General features: G+C 43.0%; 1 protein-coding gene across 1 annotated transcript in view; it reads left to right on the top strand.

Moving 5' to 3' along the window:
- Nucleotides 1–1,356, top strand: part of cir1 (corepressor interacting with RBPJ, CIR1) — an 84,779-nt gene extending 83,423 nt beyond the window's left edge. Inside the window, exon 10 of the mRNA XM_068035452.1 lies at nucleotides 440–1,356. Coding sequence (XP_067891553.1) covers nucleotides 440–1,136 — 697 coding nt within the window. The 3' untranslated portion in view covers nucleotides 1,137–1,356. The remainder of the gene's footprint in view (nucleotides 1–439) is intronic.
- Nucleotides 1,357–13,267: the final 11,911 nt, after the last annotated feature.

Below are 13,267 nucleotides of genomic sequence, written 5' to 3'. Positions count from 1 at the left end.
TGCCAAATTCTGAACAGTTCTTTTAAAGCACTAGAGTTTTCACGACCCAAAGTCACATTTCTCATAGGATCCTAGGAGCCAATAGAAAAGACTTTCATCTTATCAGTCTGAACTGAATTGGAAAATCAGTTACAGAGTTGAAAGGGCAGCATGCTTAGCAACTACATGATCTAGTTTTTGTATTTTGAAATGTAGAATTTTGATTAGGAGGATAACTTTGTGTGGCATAAAGTTTCACTTCAAAAAGTTCCTGTACTCCAACTTGTCAGTTGGCAAAGACGTTCCTAACTAAGTATCTCTTTGCCATCTGTTGATTATCTATTTTGACTTATTTGTGTGCCCAAAAGTGAGATGCTTTTGAGGAAACATTCTTCAGATTATAATTTTTCAAGACTGGTTTTTGAACAAGATGTGCTAATCTAAATATTTTTTTGCAAAGGAAACTTGACCACCTTGAAAGAAAGAAAAAGCGAGAAAAAAAGAAAAAGCAGAAAAATAAAAATAAAGGCAAACATATGAAAAAAGGAAGCAAATCATCCTCTACCAGCTCTTTTAGCGAAAGTGATTCTGAAACTGAGAAGAAAAAGGAGACTCACAGCAAAAATAAATATTTGAAGAGGAAGGAGGACACATCAGACAGTAAAATCAGTTCCAAAGAGCAAATGGACATTTACAAACAAAAACACAACAAAATATATTCAAGCAGGTATTTCAAGCCTGAAGTCAAGAATACAGAAGTTAACAGAGAGAGTAGTAGAAGCAGAAATAAGAGAGACAGGAGTTATAGCACCAGTACAGACAGGGAGCAAAATGATCGGAGTAGAAGCAATAGCAGAGATGCACATGGAAGGACAAAAAAAAGGGACAAGCGAAGCACAAGTCACAGTGGAGAAAAGTACACTGATGGGAGACATGTGAGCAAAAGCCGGAGCAGAGAGAGAGATTGCATAAACAGGACAGATAGCAGGGACCAGATTAGGAGCAGCAATGTACACCAGCAGATACAAAGTAGAAAGAATGGGAATCGGGAACGCTATCATAAGGAAAGCAGTAGTCGGGATGTACATTGCATAAGAACTGAAGACAGCAAGACTAAGAATAAAAGGGAGGGATATGCCATAAGAGAAGGAATATAGAATTGAAGTCTTTGGCTATTCTCTCTATTCATTTCAAAGGACTTGCATTTTCTATTGTCTGGTAATAGTTGAGACAGGCTGTGGAGAGTTTTGCCCGGTTTATGATGTATTTTCTGATTGTTTTAGAACTTTATTTCACAGTAATTCTAACAGTTTGAGACTATGTATTCATCTGTATTTTTTGATTACTTGATGAATAAAATCTATAATAAAAGACAAATGACTGTGTGTGAGTAAACCTTCCTTTTTTTTCTCCTCTCCAAATTTATAGAATCATAGAAAGTTTAAGGTACAGAAAGAGGCCACTTGGCCCATCATGTCTGCACCAGCCAAAAATTGATCCACTTATTCTAATCCCACCTTCCAGCAGTTGGTCCGTAGCCCTGCAGATTACGGCACTTGAGGTGCATATCCGACTCCTTTTGAATGAGTTGAGGGTCTCTGCCTCGACTACCCTTTCAGACAGTGAGTTCCAGATCCCCACCACCCTCTGGGTGAAAATGTTTTTCCTCATCTCCCCTCTAATTTTTTCTACCAATCACTTTAAGTCTACTCCCCCTAGTCACTGACCTCACTGCTAAGGTGAATAGGCCCTTCACCTCCACTCTAGCCAGGCCCGTCAAAATTTTGTACATTTCAATCAGATCTCCCCTCAGCCCTCTCTGTTCCAAGGAGAACAACCTCAGCCTATCCAATCTTTCCTCATAGCTGCATTTTTCCAGTCCTGGAAACATCCTTGTAATACTCTTCTGTACCCTCTCCAGTGCAATTACATCCTTTCTGTAATGAGGTGACCAGAACTGCACACGGTACTCAAGTTGTGGTCTAACCAATGAGTTTATGAATTGCTTTCTTTTCTATTAGGTCACCTTATGCTGATCATGTTTCCCTACATTTTGTTTGTAAATGTGCTTCAAATTTCCCTTGTTAAAAATCCACATTTTCCAAAGCAAGAGAAATATAGAATTACCTGGAAGTTACAACAGAGAAACAAGCTATTTAGCCCAACCAATCTGTGGCGTTGTCTATCCACCACACAACCATAAGTCCTAATCCAAATGTACCAATATGTTTCCTGCAATCACCTATCTGACCTATTGTTAAATGTTAACATAGTCTGTGCTTCAATTGCTGTCTTAATTAATGCATTCTAAAACCTCACAAACCAGTCTATTTTTAAAATTTATTTATTTAGAGATACAGCACTGAAACAGGGCCTTCGGCCCACCAAGTCTGTGCCAACCAACAACCACCCATTTATACTAATCCTACATTAATCCCATATTCCCTACCACATCCCCACCATTCTCCTACCACCTACCTACAGTAGGGGCAATTTACAATGGCCAATTTACTTATCAACCCCTAAGTCTTTGGCTGTGCGAGGAAACCAGAGCACCCGGCAGAAACTCACACGGTCACAGGGAGAACTTGCAAACTCCACACAGGCAGTACCCAGAACTGAACCCAGGTCACTGGAGCGGTGAGGCTGCGGTGCTAATCACTGCACCACTGTGTGGCCCAAATCTTGATCTCTCTCCTAAATCTCTTTAATTTTATATCCAAGTCCCCTTTACTTATACCTCTGAAATATTGAAACTGCCTGTTTTTATCTACCCTATCCCATCACTTCATAATTTTAAACACCTCTATCAAATCTACCTGTGCTCTGACTTCAATCTCTGCAACACTGTAACTGGACATGAGAAAATTTACCAAATTGACTTCTCTGATTTATCAGTTTGCCCTTTAGGAAAACTGCTTCTGTCAATATGGAGCCTCCTTGCAACTGAGGCTTAGAACTGGTGAAGTGGTATGTTATCAGTATGCAACAAACAGGCCAGGGAGAGTTTCCTTTTTATAGGTGCTTATATTGCTGTGGTAAGTGTTAGTGCCACCAGCTTTACATCTCTCCTGATATTTATTCCATTAACTCATTATTGGTTCGTCAAACTATGATTCTGAGACATCGTGCCAATCAGCCCTGCAGGAGGGATCTCCCAACACAAGTTCAATATTTGGAAGACTGAAGCCATTGTTTTCGATCCCTATCCAAGCTCCGTTCCCTAACTATCAACTCCATCACTATCCCTGTCTGAGACTAAACCAGTCTGTTTGCAGCTTTGGTGTCACATTTGACCCCAAGATGAGCTTCCAACCACGTATTCGCACCATCACGAAGACCACCTATTTCCACCTCCATAACATTGCCCAACTTGAGGCTTATGGAATAGGAAGGTCAGAGTCAGTTTGCGTTTAAAAATTGGCTTGAGGACAGGAAACTGCAAGTCGTGGTAAATGGTTGTTTTTTAGACTAGAGATGATAAATCTCAAGGGTCAGTGCTCAGACCACTGCATTTTTTGATATATATATAAATTACTTGGCTATTGGAATACAGAGTAAAATTTCAAAAGTTGCCAATACCAAACTGGAGGTGTGGCAAACAGTGAAGATACTAATCGACTGCAACAGGACATAGATGTGCTAGTAGAATGGACAGACAAGTGACAGATGGAATTTAATGCAGAGAAGTGTGAGGTGATGCATTTTGGCAGAAGGGGATAGGGAAAGACAATATATACTTAACGGCACAGTTCTGAAGACTGCAGTAAAGGCCTGCTACCCGACCCGGACCCGATGACGTGTCGGGTTCAGATTGGGTCGGGTTGCACTTCCGGGTCCGGCATTCGGGCTCGGCTCGGGCCGGGCCAGGTCGGACACGCTCTATCACAGGTAAATGGCTCCACTGTTAATTTAAGTTTTGGACTAGAAAGGTGGTTTTGTTAGTTATTTTAAGCTTGTGCAGATCAGCAACAAAGTGAAAAACGGAAGGTAAATTAACTGATGGTCGGGTCGGGTCGGGCGTGGGAAAAAATGGAAGGACTCAGGCCGGGTCTGGCTCGGGTCAGATGTGGTTCTGTCGGTCTCAGGTCGGGTTTTTTTTTTTGCAGACCCGAGCAGGCCTTTACTGTGCAGGGATAGAGGGACCTGGGGGTTCATGTGCATAGATCTTTGAAGGTGGCAGGACACATTGAGAGAGCAGTTAGCAAAGCATATGGGATCTTGGGCTTCATAAATAGAGGTATTGAGTACAAAAGCAGGAAACTTACGCTGAACCTTTATAAAGCTCTGGTTGGGCCACAACTAGAGTGTTGTGTCCAGTTCTGGTCACCACACTTTAGGAAGGATGTGAAGGCCCATGAGAGGATGCAGTGGAGATTTACCAGATGGTTCCAGGGATGTCGGAACTTAGCTACAATGTTAGGTTGGAGAAGCTAGTGTTGTACTACTTGGAACAAGGAGGTTGAGGGGAGATTTGATAGAGGTGCCTAAGATTATGACAGGTTTAAATAAGGTAGGCAAAGAAAAGCTGCTCTCATTAGTTGATGGAAGAAGGATAAGGGGACACAGATTTAAAGTTTTGGGCAAGAGATGCAAGGGGGATGTGAGGAAGAACTTGTTTACACAATGAGTGATATGACTTGGAAAATTGGATAGACACTTGAGGAAAATAAACTTGCAAAGCTATGGGGATAGAGTGGGTGAATGGAACTGATTGGATTGCTCTACAGGGAGCCGCATGAATTCAATGGGCTGAATAACCTTTTTTTGTGCCGTAATGACTCGATGACTTCTCCCCTATCTCAGCTCATTTGCTGTTGAAAACCTTATTTCATGCCTTTGTTGCCTGTGGACTTGACTATTCCAACACACTCCTGATTGGTCTCCCACAATCTACCTTCTGTAAACTTGAGGACATCCAAAACTCTGCTGCCTGAGTCATAACTCCCACCAAGTCCTGTTCACCTATCACCCTGAGCTTGCTGACCTACATTGGCCCCAGTCAAGCAAAGCCTTGATTTTAAAATTCTCATCTTTGTGTTCAAATCCTTCCGTGACCTCACCCCTCCCTATCTGTTATCTCCTCCAGCCCCACAACCCTCAGATATCTGCACTTACCTGATTCTGGCCATTTGAGTGTCCCCGATTTTAATCACTCCACCATTGGTGGCCATGCCTTCAGTTGCCTAGGACCTAAGCTCTAAAATTCCCTCCCTGCACCTCTCTACCTCGCTTTCCTCCTTTAAGGTACTCCTTAAAACCAGCTCCAATGGCATCACTAAAAACAATTAGATCTTAATTTTGTGCAATAGTGGAAAATAGGTGATAGTTAGTCGGCAGCCCATTTTACATCTCTCCTGATGTTTATTTCTATTGACTCATTATTGGTTCCTCAAACTGTAGTTCTCAGACATCAAGCCAATCAGCCCTACAAGAGGGATCTCCTGAAGCAAGTGGCAGTTTGAATTGTGCACCTGAACCCAAAGATATTCTGGTTGACTGTTGAGTTTTGAAAAATGGCAATTAGATCTGGATCTTCTGACCCCGTTGGTGAATAACTGATTAATTCCTACAATCATAGGACTTATCACAGAAAATGGAAAAAGTTTGTTTACTGGTGTCCCACTAAACTACTGAAGCCTATTTTATGTTTTGGAGTATTGTTGCCAGCTGTTGCACATTACTTTAAAGCCTAGTTTTATTTATATTGTTCTTGTAGCTATTTCATGTGTATTTAGATCATTACGAGGTCATCCATTGGCGCCCCATTTTATACAAGCTATTTAGAAGTTGTGCACAGCTATGCCTTCACCGGTTCCTAAATGGGAACTTAATTTACTTCAAATTGCTGTACCCCACCCCCATCCCGTGCCCTTTAAGTACAAGTTTACAACTTTTACATGGAACACTGCACTGTTATTGATATTAGCTTTAGCTCACAGCATTACTGAACTGCAAGTACTTATGTAGATAAGGATGAAGATGATAAATTATTTTTGTGGTTCTTTTCATTCTTCAAATCAAATACATCCTCCACACACCTCAAACTCACCCATTCAGATAAACTCTGGAAAAGTATCATTTTTTGGGATTAGTAGTAATTGGTTATTAGTTACAATTTTACTTCAGGTCAGAATTAACTAGTGCATTGGCAATTGCCCTGTTGTTTTATCTGAATTGGGAGTAAAAGACCATGTATAGCATTATCTATCTGCAATGTCATGATATTTTATGTGCTTGCTTATGTTTTGGAAAAGGCATGTGCAATCAAGAAGACCCTACCAGGTATATAATCTGTCATAGTACATTGTGCTTTTACAGACAAACCACTCCAGTGTGAGGAGCAGTCCATAATGGACTATCTGGTAAATATTTCTTTCTACTTTAATATTTCTGGCCAAAATACTGGGATCATCAGATTGATCTCCCTGCTTGAATTGTCATTGAAATATCACTAACCTCTCAACCTATTAACAGAAATTATAACAGGATTTGAACTATAATATTATGATCATGATTTGAACCCTAATGTGTAAAGTTCCCTATGGAATGGCAAGCTTTTTTTATGCTGTCTACATACGAACATACGAATTAGGAGCAGAAGTAGGCCATTTGGCCCTTCCAGCCTGCTCCGCCATTCAATAAGATCATGGCTGATCTGTTCGTGTCTGGAATTCCACACTCCCATCTACCCCTGATAACCTTTGATTCCCTTGCCTAACAAGAATCTATTTACCCCCACCTTAAAATTATTCAATGACCCCCTCCATCACCTTCTGAGGCAGAGTTCCAAAGACGCACAGCCCTCAGAGAAAAAATTTCTCCTCATCTCTGTCCTAAAAGGGCGATCCCTAATTTTAAAACAGTGCCCCTTAGTTCTGGACTCACCCACAAGAGGAAACATCCTCTCCACATCCACATCTTGTCACGACTGTTCACGATCTTATATACTTCAATCTAGTCTCCTCACTCTTCCAAACTCCAGTGAAAACAAGCTAGTCTGTCCAACCTTTCCTCATAAGACAACCAGCTCATTCCAGGTATCAATCTAGTAAATCTCCTCTGAAGCGCCTCCAACGCATTTACATCCTTCCTTAAATAAGGAGACCAAAACTGCGCACACTATTCGAGATGTGGTCTCACCAATGCCCTGTATAACTGAAGCATAGCATTCTTACTTTTATTTTCAATTCCTCTCATAATAAAGGATAGCATTCCATTAGCCATCTTTATTACTTGCTGTATCTGTATACTAACTTATTGTGACTCATGCACTAGAACACCTAGATCCCTCTGCACCTCGGAGTTCTGCAGTCATTTTCCGTTTAAATAACACTCTGCTTTTTTATTCTTCCAAAGTGAATAAGTTCACATTTTCCCACATTATACTCCATCTGCCAGATTTTTGCCCAACCATTCAACCTATCTATCTATATCAGTCTGCAACCTCCTTATGTCCTCTTCACAACATACTTTGCTACCTATCTTTGTGTCATCTGCAAATTTAGCTACCATGCCATCGCTCCCCTCATCTAAGTCATTGATATAAATTGTAAAAAGTTGAGGCCCCAGCACAGACCCCTGCAGGACTCCAATCGTCACATCCTGCTCCACTCATCATATCCTGCCAATCAGAAAAAGACCCATTTATGCCTACTGTCTGTTTTCTGCCAGCAAGCCAGCCAATCTTCTATCCATGCTAATATGTTACCCCCTACACCATGAGCTTCTACTTTGCACAATAACCTTTTATGCAGCACCTTGTCAAATGCTTCTGGAAATCCAAGTACTGTACATCAATGGGCTCCCCTTTATCTACGGCACATATTACACCTTCAAAGAACTCCAATAAATTGGTTAAACATGATCTCCCTTTCACAAAGCCATGATGATTATTCCCGATTACCTTGAGTTTTTCTAAGTGCCCAGCTATAGCCTCCTTAATGATCAATTCTAACACCTTCCCCACAACAGACATCAAGCTACCTGGCCTATAGTTACCTGTTTTCTGCCTCCCCGCTTGAATAGAGGGGTTATATTTGCTATTTTCCAGTCTGATGGAACCTTTCCAGAGTCTAGCGAATTTTGAAAAATTAACACCAACGCATCTACCCCATTAGCCACCTCTTTTAAGACCCTTGGATGCAGCCCATCGGGACCCGGGGACTTGTCAATCCGCAGCTGCATCAGTTTGCTCAGTACCGCTTCCCTGGTGATTGTAATTGCACCAAGTTCCACTCTTCCTTCCATGTCCTGATTTACAGCTATTACTGGAATGTTTTTTGTATCCTCTGACACAACATAAATGAGTTGCGTGGAGTTCAGGTTGATTGAAAATCTCAAACAGGTTTATTAAACAGCTAACAACTATATACAGTAAGGAGCTAATTATTTACAGGACTTGCCTCTTGGTGTTACAGTAGCAGAGAGTGAGACTGGCATGTAGTCACATGACTATGTCCTGGTACTTGGCTCATTAGCATACTAAGATCTTAAAGGGACATCACTATTAAAGGCAATCACACAACACCCTATCTCTCAGTAGGGTGACTAATCTTCTCCAAAAAGCTCTTCCCTCCTTGAGGTGCTGGATTGTCTCCAACAAATTTCAATTAAATTTCTATGTTCCTCCATCTCCTCTGTTCCTAAATCCACGATAGTCAAATTCTTGTTTTGGAAGTACTGTTCTCATTCTGGTTCCAGTCACTCTCTGGTATGCTGTCCACTGAAAACTACTGGTTAGAAAGCTTACACATTTTGGAACAAATTAATACCTTTGCAGTTTATCCATTCTGGATCACTGCAGCATTTAATGTTGTAATTCCTGAAACAGTTTTATTGGCCTTCATACAGTAATCGCAAATGCATAGTTTTACAAATCTAGAAATGAAAATTAGGCACTCTACTTTTATGCACCCTATCTACACTGTAAAGTTAGTGCCAAAACAATTCCAGCATTTATACTCATCTGGTGCACCATTAACAAATTGCAACTTCAAACATCTCTTCAGGAGCTGATACCATGTTAGTGATGCACCTGGCAAGAATGCAATCTGACACTATTGCCAAGCAACCACATTTTCGGAATTGAGAGAACAGCACTGTAATGATAATGTCTCCTGATGGCTGTGTCTCAATTCTACATGCCATGAATAGGTTGCTGAATAAAGTATAAATAAAGCTTCTTTTATGGTCCAGTGAGTATAAATAGTGAATAGCTGAGCAGAATAGTTGAAGAAGGTCCCAGTCCCTTTTCTATGTTCAGTTTTCTCATTTCAGCTTGTGGCAATAGTAAGCATCCTCCAACTGGCCTCAGCTGTCTGGGCTTGGGTTCCCACTCCTGACTGCTTCACAGCAACTTTGTTGGAAGAGGTGAAGTATGAACAGTTGAGAACTGGATTGGGCTCAGTTATTATGTCCTCATGATGGAATAGCCTGTTGACATTCGTCTTATAAACTCATGAATAATTTGCCACTTGGATAAGGTAGGAGAAAATGACTGGTCCCTGCCGGACCGTATCCCAGCAGGGACTAAGTACCTTCAGGAGTGATGGAGACAAAATTGGTAAGAAATAATTAAGCTTTTCAATGAATGATGGTAAGATAACAACTAACCATCTGACACTACAACACCTAATTTATTGGCTTCAGACTACATGGTCAGTTTTTGCAAATATTTGTGGAGTTTTTTTTTGAAACACTGCGCATGTAAAAATACCCAATACCAATGCAAATCACATCAATCTGATTAATCTGAATATTTCCTGCAATATAATTGTTCTTTCCTTTCTTTACATTTTAAATAACAAACCAGCATGTCATAACAAACTATCTCATTTTTATTTACTTACAGATGTTGAATTCATTACCTACCAGCACTTACTTGGAAATAGCACATGTAGAAAAGGGAAAAAAAATCAAAAGAAGCAGAATTGAAATACCTGTGACAAATATCTAGAACTAAAATATTGATTGAAATGTACATCATTGTTATCTAGATTATAACATTAACAATTATAACATTAGGGGAGGCGGTGGCGTAGTGGTATTGTCACTGGTCCAGTAAACCAGAGACCCAGGTATTGCTCTGGGGACACAGGTTCAAATCCCACCACAGCAGAAGGTGAAATTTGAATTCAATTAATAAATATGGAATTAAAAGCTAGTCTAATGATGGCCATGAAACCATTGTCGATTGTTGTAAAAACCCATCTGGTTCACTAATGTCCTTCAGGGAAGGAAATCTGCTGTCCTTACATAGTCTGGCATACATGTGACTCCAGACCCACAGCAATGTAGTTGACTCTTACATGCCCTCTGAAATGGCCTAGCAAGCCACTCAGTTGTATCTAACTGCTAAAAGGAATGAAACCAGACGGACCACCCAGCATCGACCAATGCACCGGAAACGACAACGGCAAACCCAGCCCTGTCGACCCTGCAAAGTCCTCCTTACTAACATCTGGGGGCTTGTGCCAAAGTTGGGAGAGCTGTCCCACAGACTAGTCAAGCAACAGCCTGACAGTCATACTCACAGAATCATACCTTATAGACAATGTCCCAGACACTGCCATCACCATCCCCGGGTAGTCCTGTCCCACTGGCAGGACAGACCCACCAGAGGTGGTGGCACAGTGGTATACAGTAGGGAGGGAGTTGCCCTGGGAGTCCTCAACATCGACTCTGGACCCCATGACGTCTCATGGCATCAGATCAAACATGGACAAGGAAACCTCCTGCTGATTACCACCTACTGCCCTCCCTCAGCTGATGACTCAGTACTCCTTCATGTTGAACAGCACTTGGAGGAAGCACGGAGGGTGGCGAGGGCACAAAATATACTCTGGGTGGGGGACTTCAATGTCCATCACCGAGTGGCTCGGTAGCACCACTACTGACCGAGCTGGCAGAGTCCTAAAGGACATATCTGCGAGACTGAGTATGCGGCAGGTGGTGAGGGAACCAACAAGAAGGGAAAACATACTTGACATCATCCTCATCAATCTGCCTGCCACAGATGCATCTGTCCATGACAGTATTGGTAGGAGCGACCACCGCACAGTCCTTGTGGAGACGAAGTCCCGCCTTTACATTGAGGATACCCTCCGTCATGTTGTGTGGCACTATCACCGTGCTAAATGGGATAGATATCGAACAGATCTAGCAATGCAAAACTGGGCATCCATGAGGCGCTGTGGGTCATCAGCAGAATTGTACTCAACCACAATCTATAACCTCATGGCCCGGCATATCCCCCACTCTACCATTACCATCAAGCCAGGAGAACAACCCTGGTTCAATGAAGAGTGCAGGAAGGTATGCCAGGAGCAGCACCAGGCATACCTCAAAATGAGGTGTCAACCTGGTGAAGCTACAACCCAGAACTATCTGCGTGCCAAACTGCGTAAGCAGCATGCGATAGACAGAGCTAAGCGATCCCATAACCAACGGATCGGATCTAAGCTCTGCAGTCCTGCCACATCCAGCCATGAATGGTGGTGGACAATTAAACAACTAACTGGAGGAGGTGGCTCCACAAATATCCCCATCCTCAATGATGGGGGAGCCCAGCACATCAGTGCGAAAGATAAGGCTGAAGCATTTGCAACAATCTTCAGCCAGAAGTGCCGAGTTGATGATCCATCTCGGCCTCCTCCTGAAGTCCCCAGCATCACATTGCCAGACTTCAGCCAATTCGATTCACTCCGCGTGATATCAAGAAACGACTGAAGGCACTGGATACTGCAAAAGCTATGGGCCCTGACAATATTCCAGCAAGAGTACTGAAGACTTGTGTTCCAGAACTTGCCGCGCCCCTAGCCAAGCTGTTCCAGTACAGCTACAACACTGGCATCTACCCTGCAATGTGGAAAATTGCCCAGGTATGTCCTGTACATAAAAAGCAGGACAAGTCCAACCCGGCCAATTACCACCCCATCAGCCTACTCTCAATCATCAGTAAAGTGATGGAAGGTGTCATCAACAGTACCATCAAGCGACACTTGCTTAGCAACAACCTGCTCAGTGACGCTCAGTTTGGGTTCCGCCAGGGCCACTCAGCTCCTGACCTTATTACAGCCTTGGTTCAAACATGGACAAAGGAGCTGAACTCAAGAGGTGAGGTGAGAGTGACTGCCCTTGACATCAAGGCAGCATTTGACTGAGTATGGCATCAAGGAGCCCTAGCAAAACTGAGGTCAATGGGAATCAGGGGGAAAACCCTCCGCTGGCTGAAGTCATACCTAGCGCAAAGGAAGATGATAGTGGTTATTGGAGGTCAATCATCTGAGCTCCAGGACATCACTGCAGGAGTTCCTCAGGGTAGTGTCCTAGGCCCAACCATCTTCAGCTGCTTCATCAATGACCTTCCTTCAATCATTAGGTCAGAAGTGGGGATGTTCGCTGATGATTACACAATGTTCAGCACCATTCATGACTCCTCAGATACTGAAGCAGTCAGTGTAGAAATGCAGCAAGACCTGGACAATATCCAGGCTTGGGCTGATAAGTGGCAAGTAACATTCGCGCCACACAAGTGCCAGGCAATGACCATCTCCAACAAGAGAGAATCTAACCATCTCCCCTTGACATTCAACGGCATTACCATCGCTGAATCCCCCACTATCAACATCCTAGGGGCTACCATTGACCAGAAACTGAACTGAAGTAGCCATATAATTACTGTGGCTACAAGAGCAGGTCAGAGGCTAGGAATCCGGAGGCGAGTAACTCACCTCCTGACTCCCCAAAGCCTGTCCACCATCTACAAGGCACAAGTCAGGAGTATGATGGAATACTCTCCACTTCCCTGGATGGGTGCAGCTCCAACAACACTCAAGAAGCTCGACACCATCCAGGACAAAGCAGCCCGCTTGATTGGCACCCCATCTACAAACATTCACTCCCTCCACCACCGACGCACAGTGGCAGCAGTGTGTACCATCTACAAGATGCACTGCAGCAATGCACCAAGGCTCCTTCAGCAGCACCTTCCAAACCTGCGACCTCTACCAACTAGAAGGACAAGGGCAGCAAATGCATGGGAACACCACCACCTGCAAGTTCCCCTCCAGGTCACACACCATCCTGACTTGGAACTATATCGCCCTTCACTGTCGCTGGGTCAAAATCCTGGAACTCCCTTCCTAACAGCACTGTGGGTATACCTACCCCAAATGGACTGCAGCGGTTCAAGGCGGCAGCTCACCACCACCTTCTCAAAGGCAATTAGGGATGGGTAATAAATGCTGGCCTGGCCAGCGACACCCACATCCCATGAATGAATAAA

The sequence above is a fragment of the Heterodontus francisci genome, chromosome 7 (assembly GCF_036365525.1).
Source record: "Heterodontus francisci isolate sHetFra1 chromosome 7, sHetFra1.hap1, whole genome shotgun sequence".
Lineage (NCBI taxonomy): Eukaryota > Metazoa > Chordata > Chondrichthyes > Heterodontiformes > Heterodontidae > Heterodontus > Heterodontus francisci.
The sequence above is the reverse complement of the archived record's forward strand: the minus strand, read 5'-3'. Positions and strand labels throughout refer to the sequence as shown.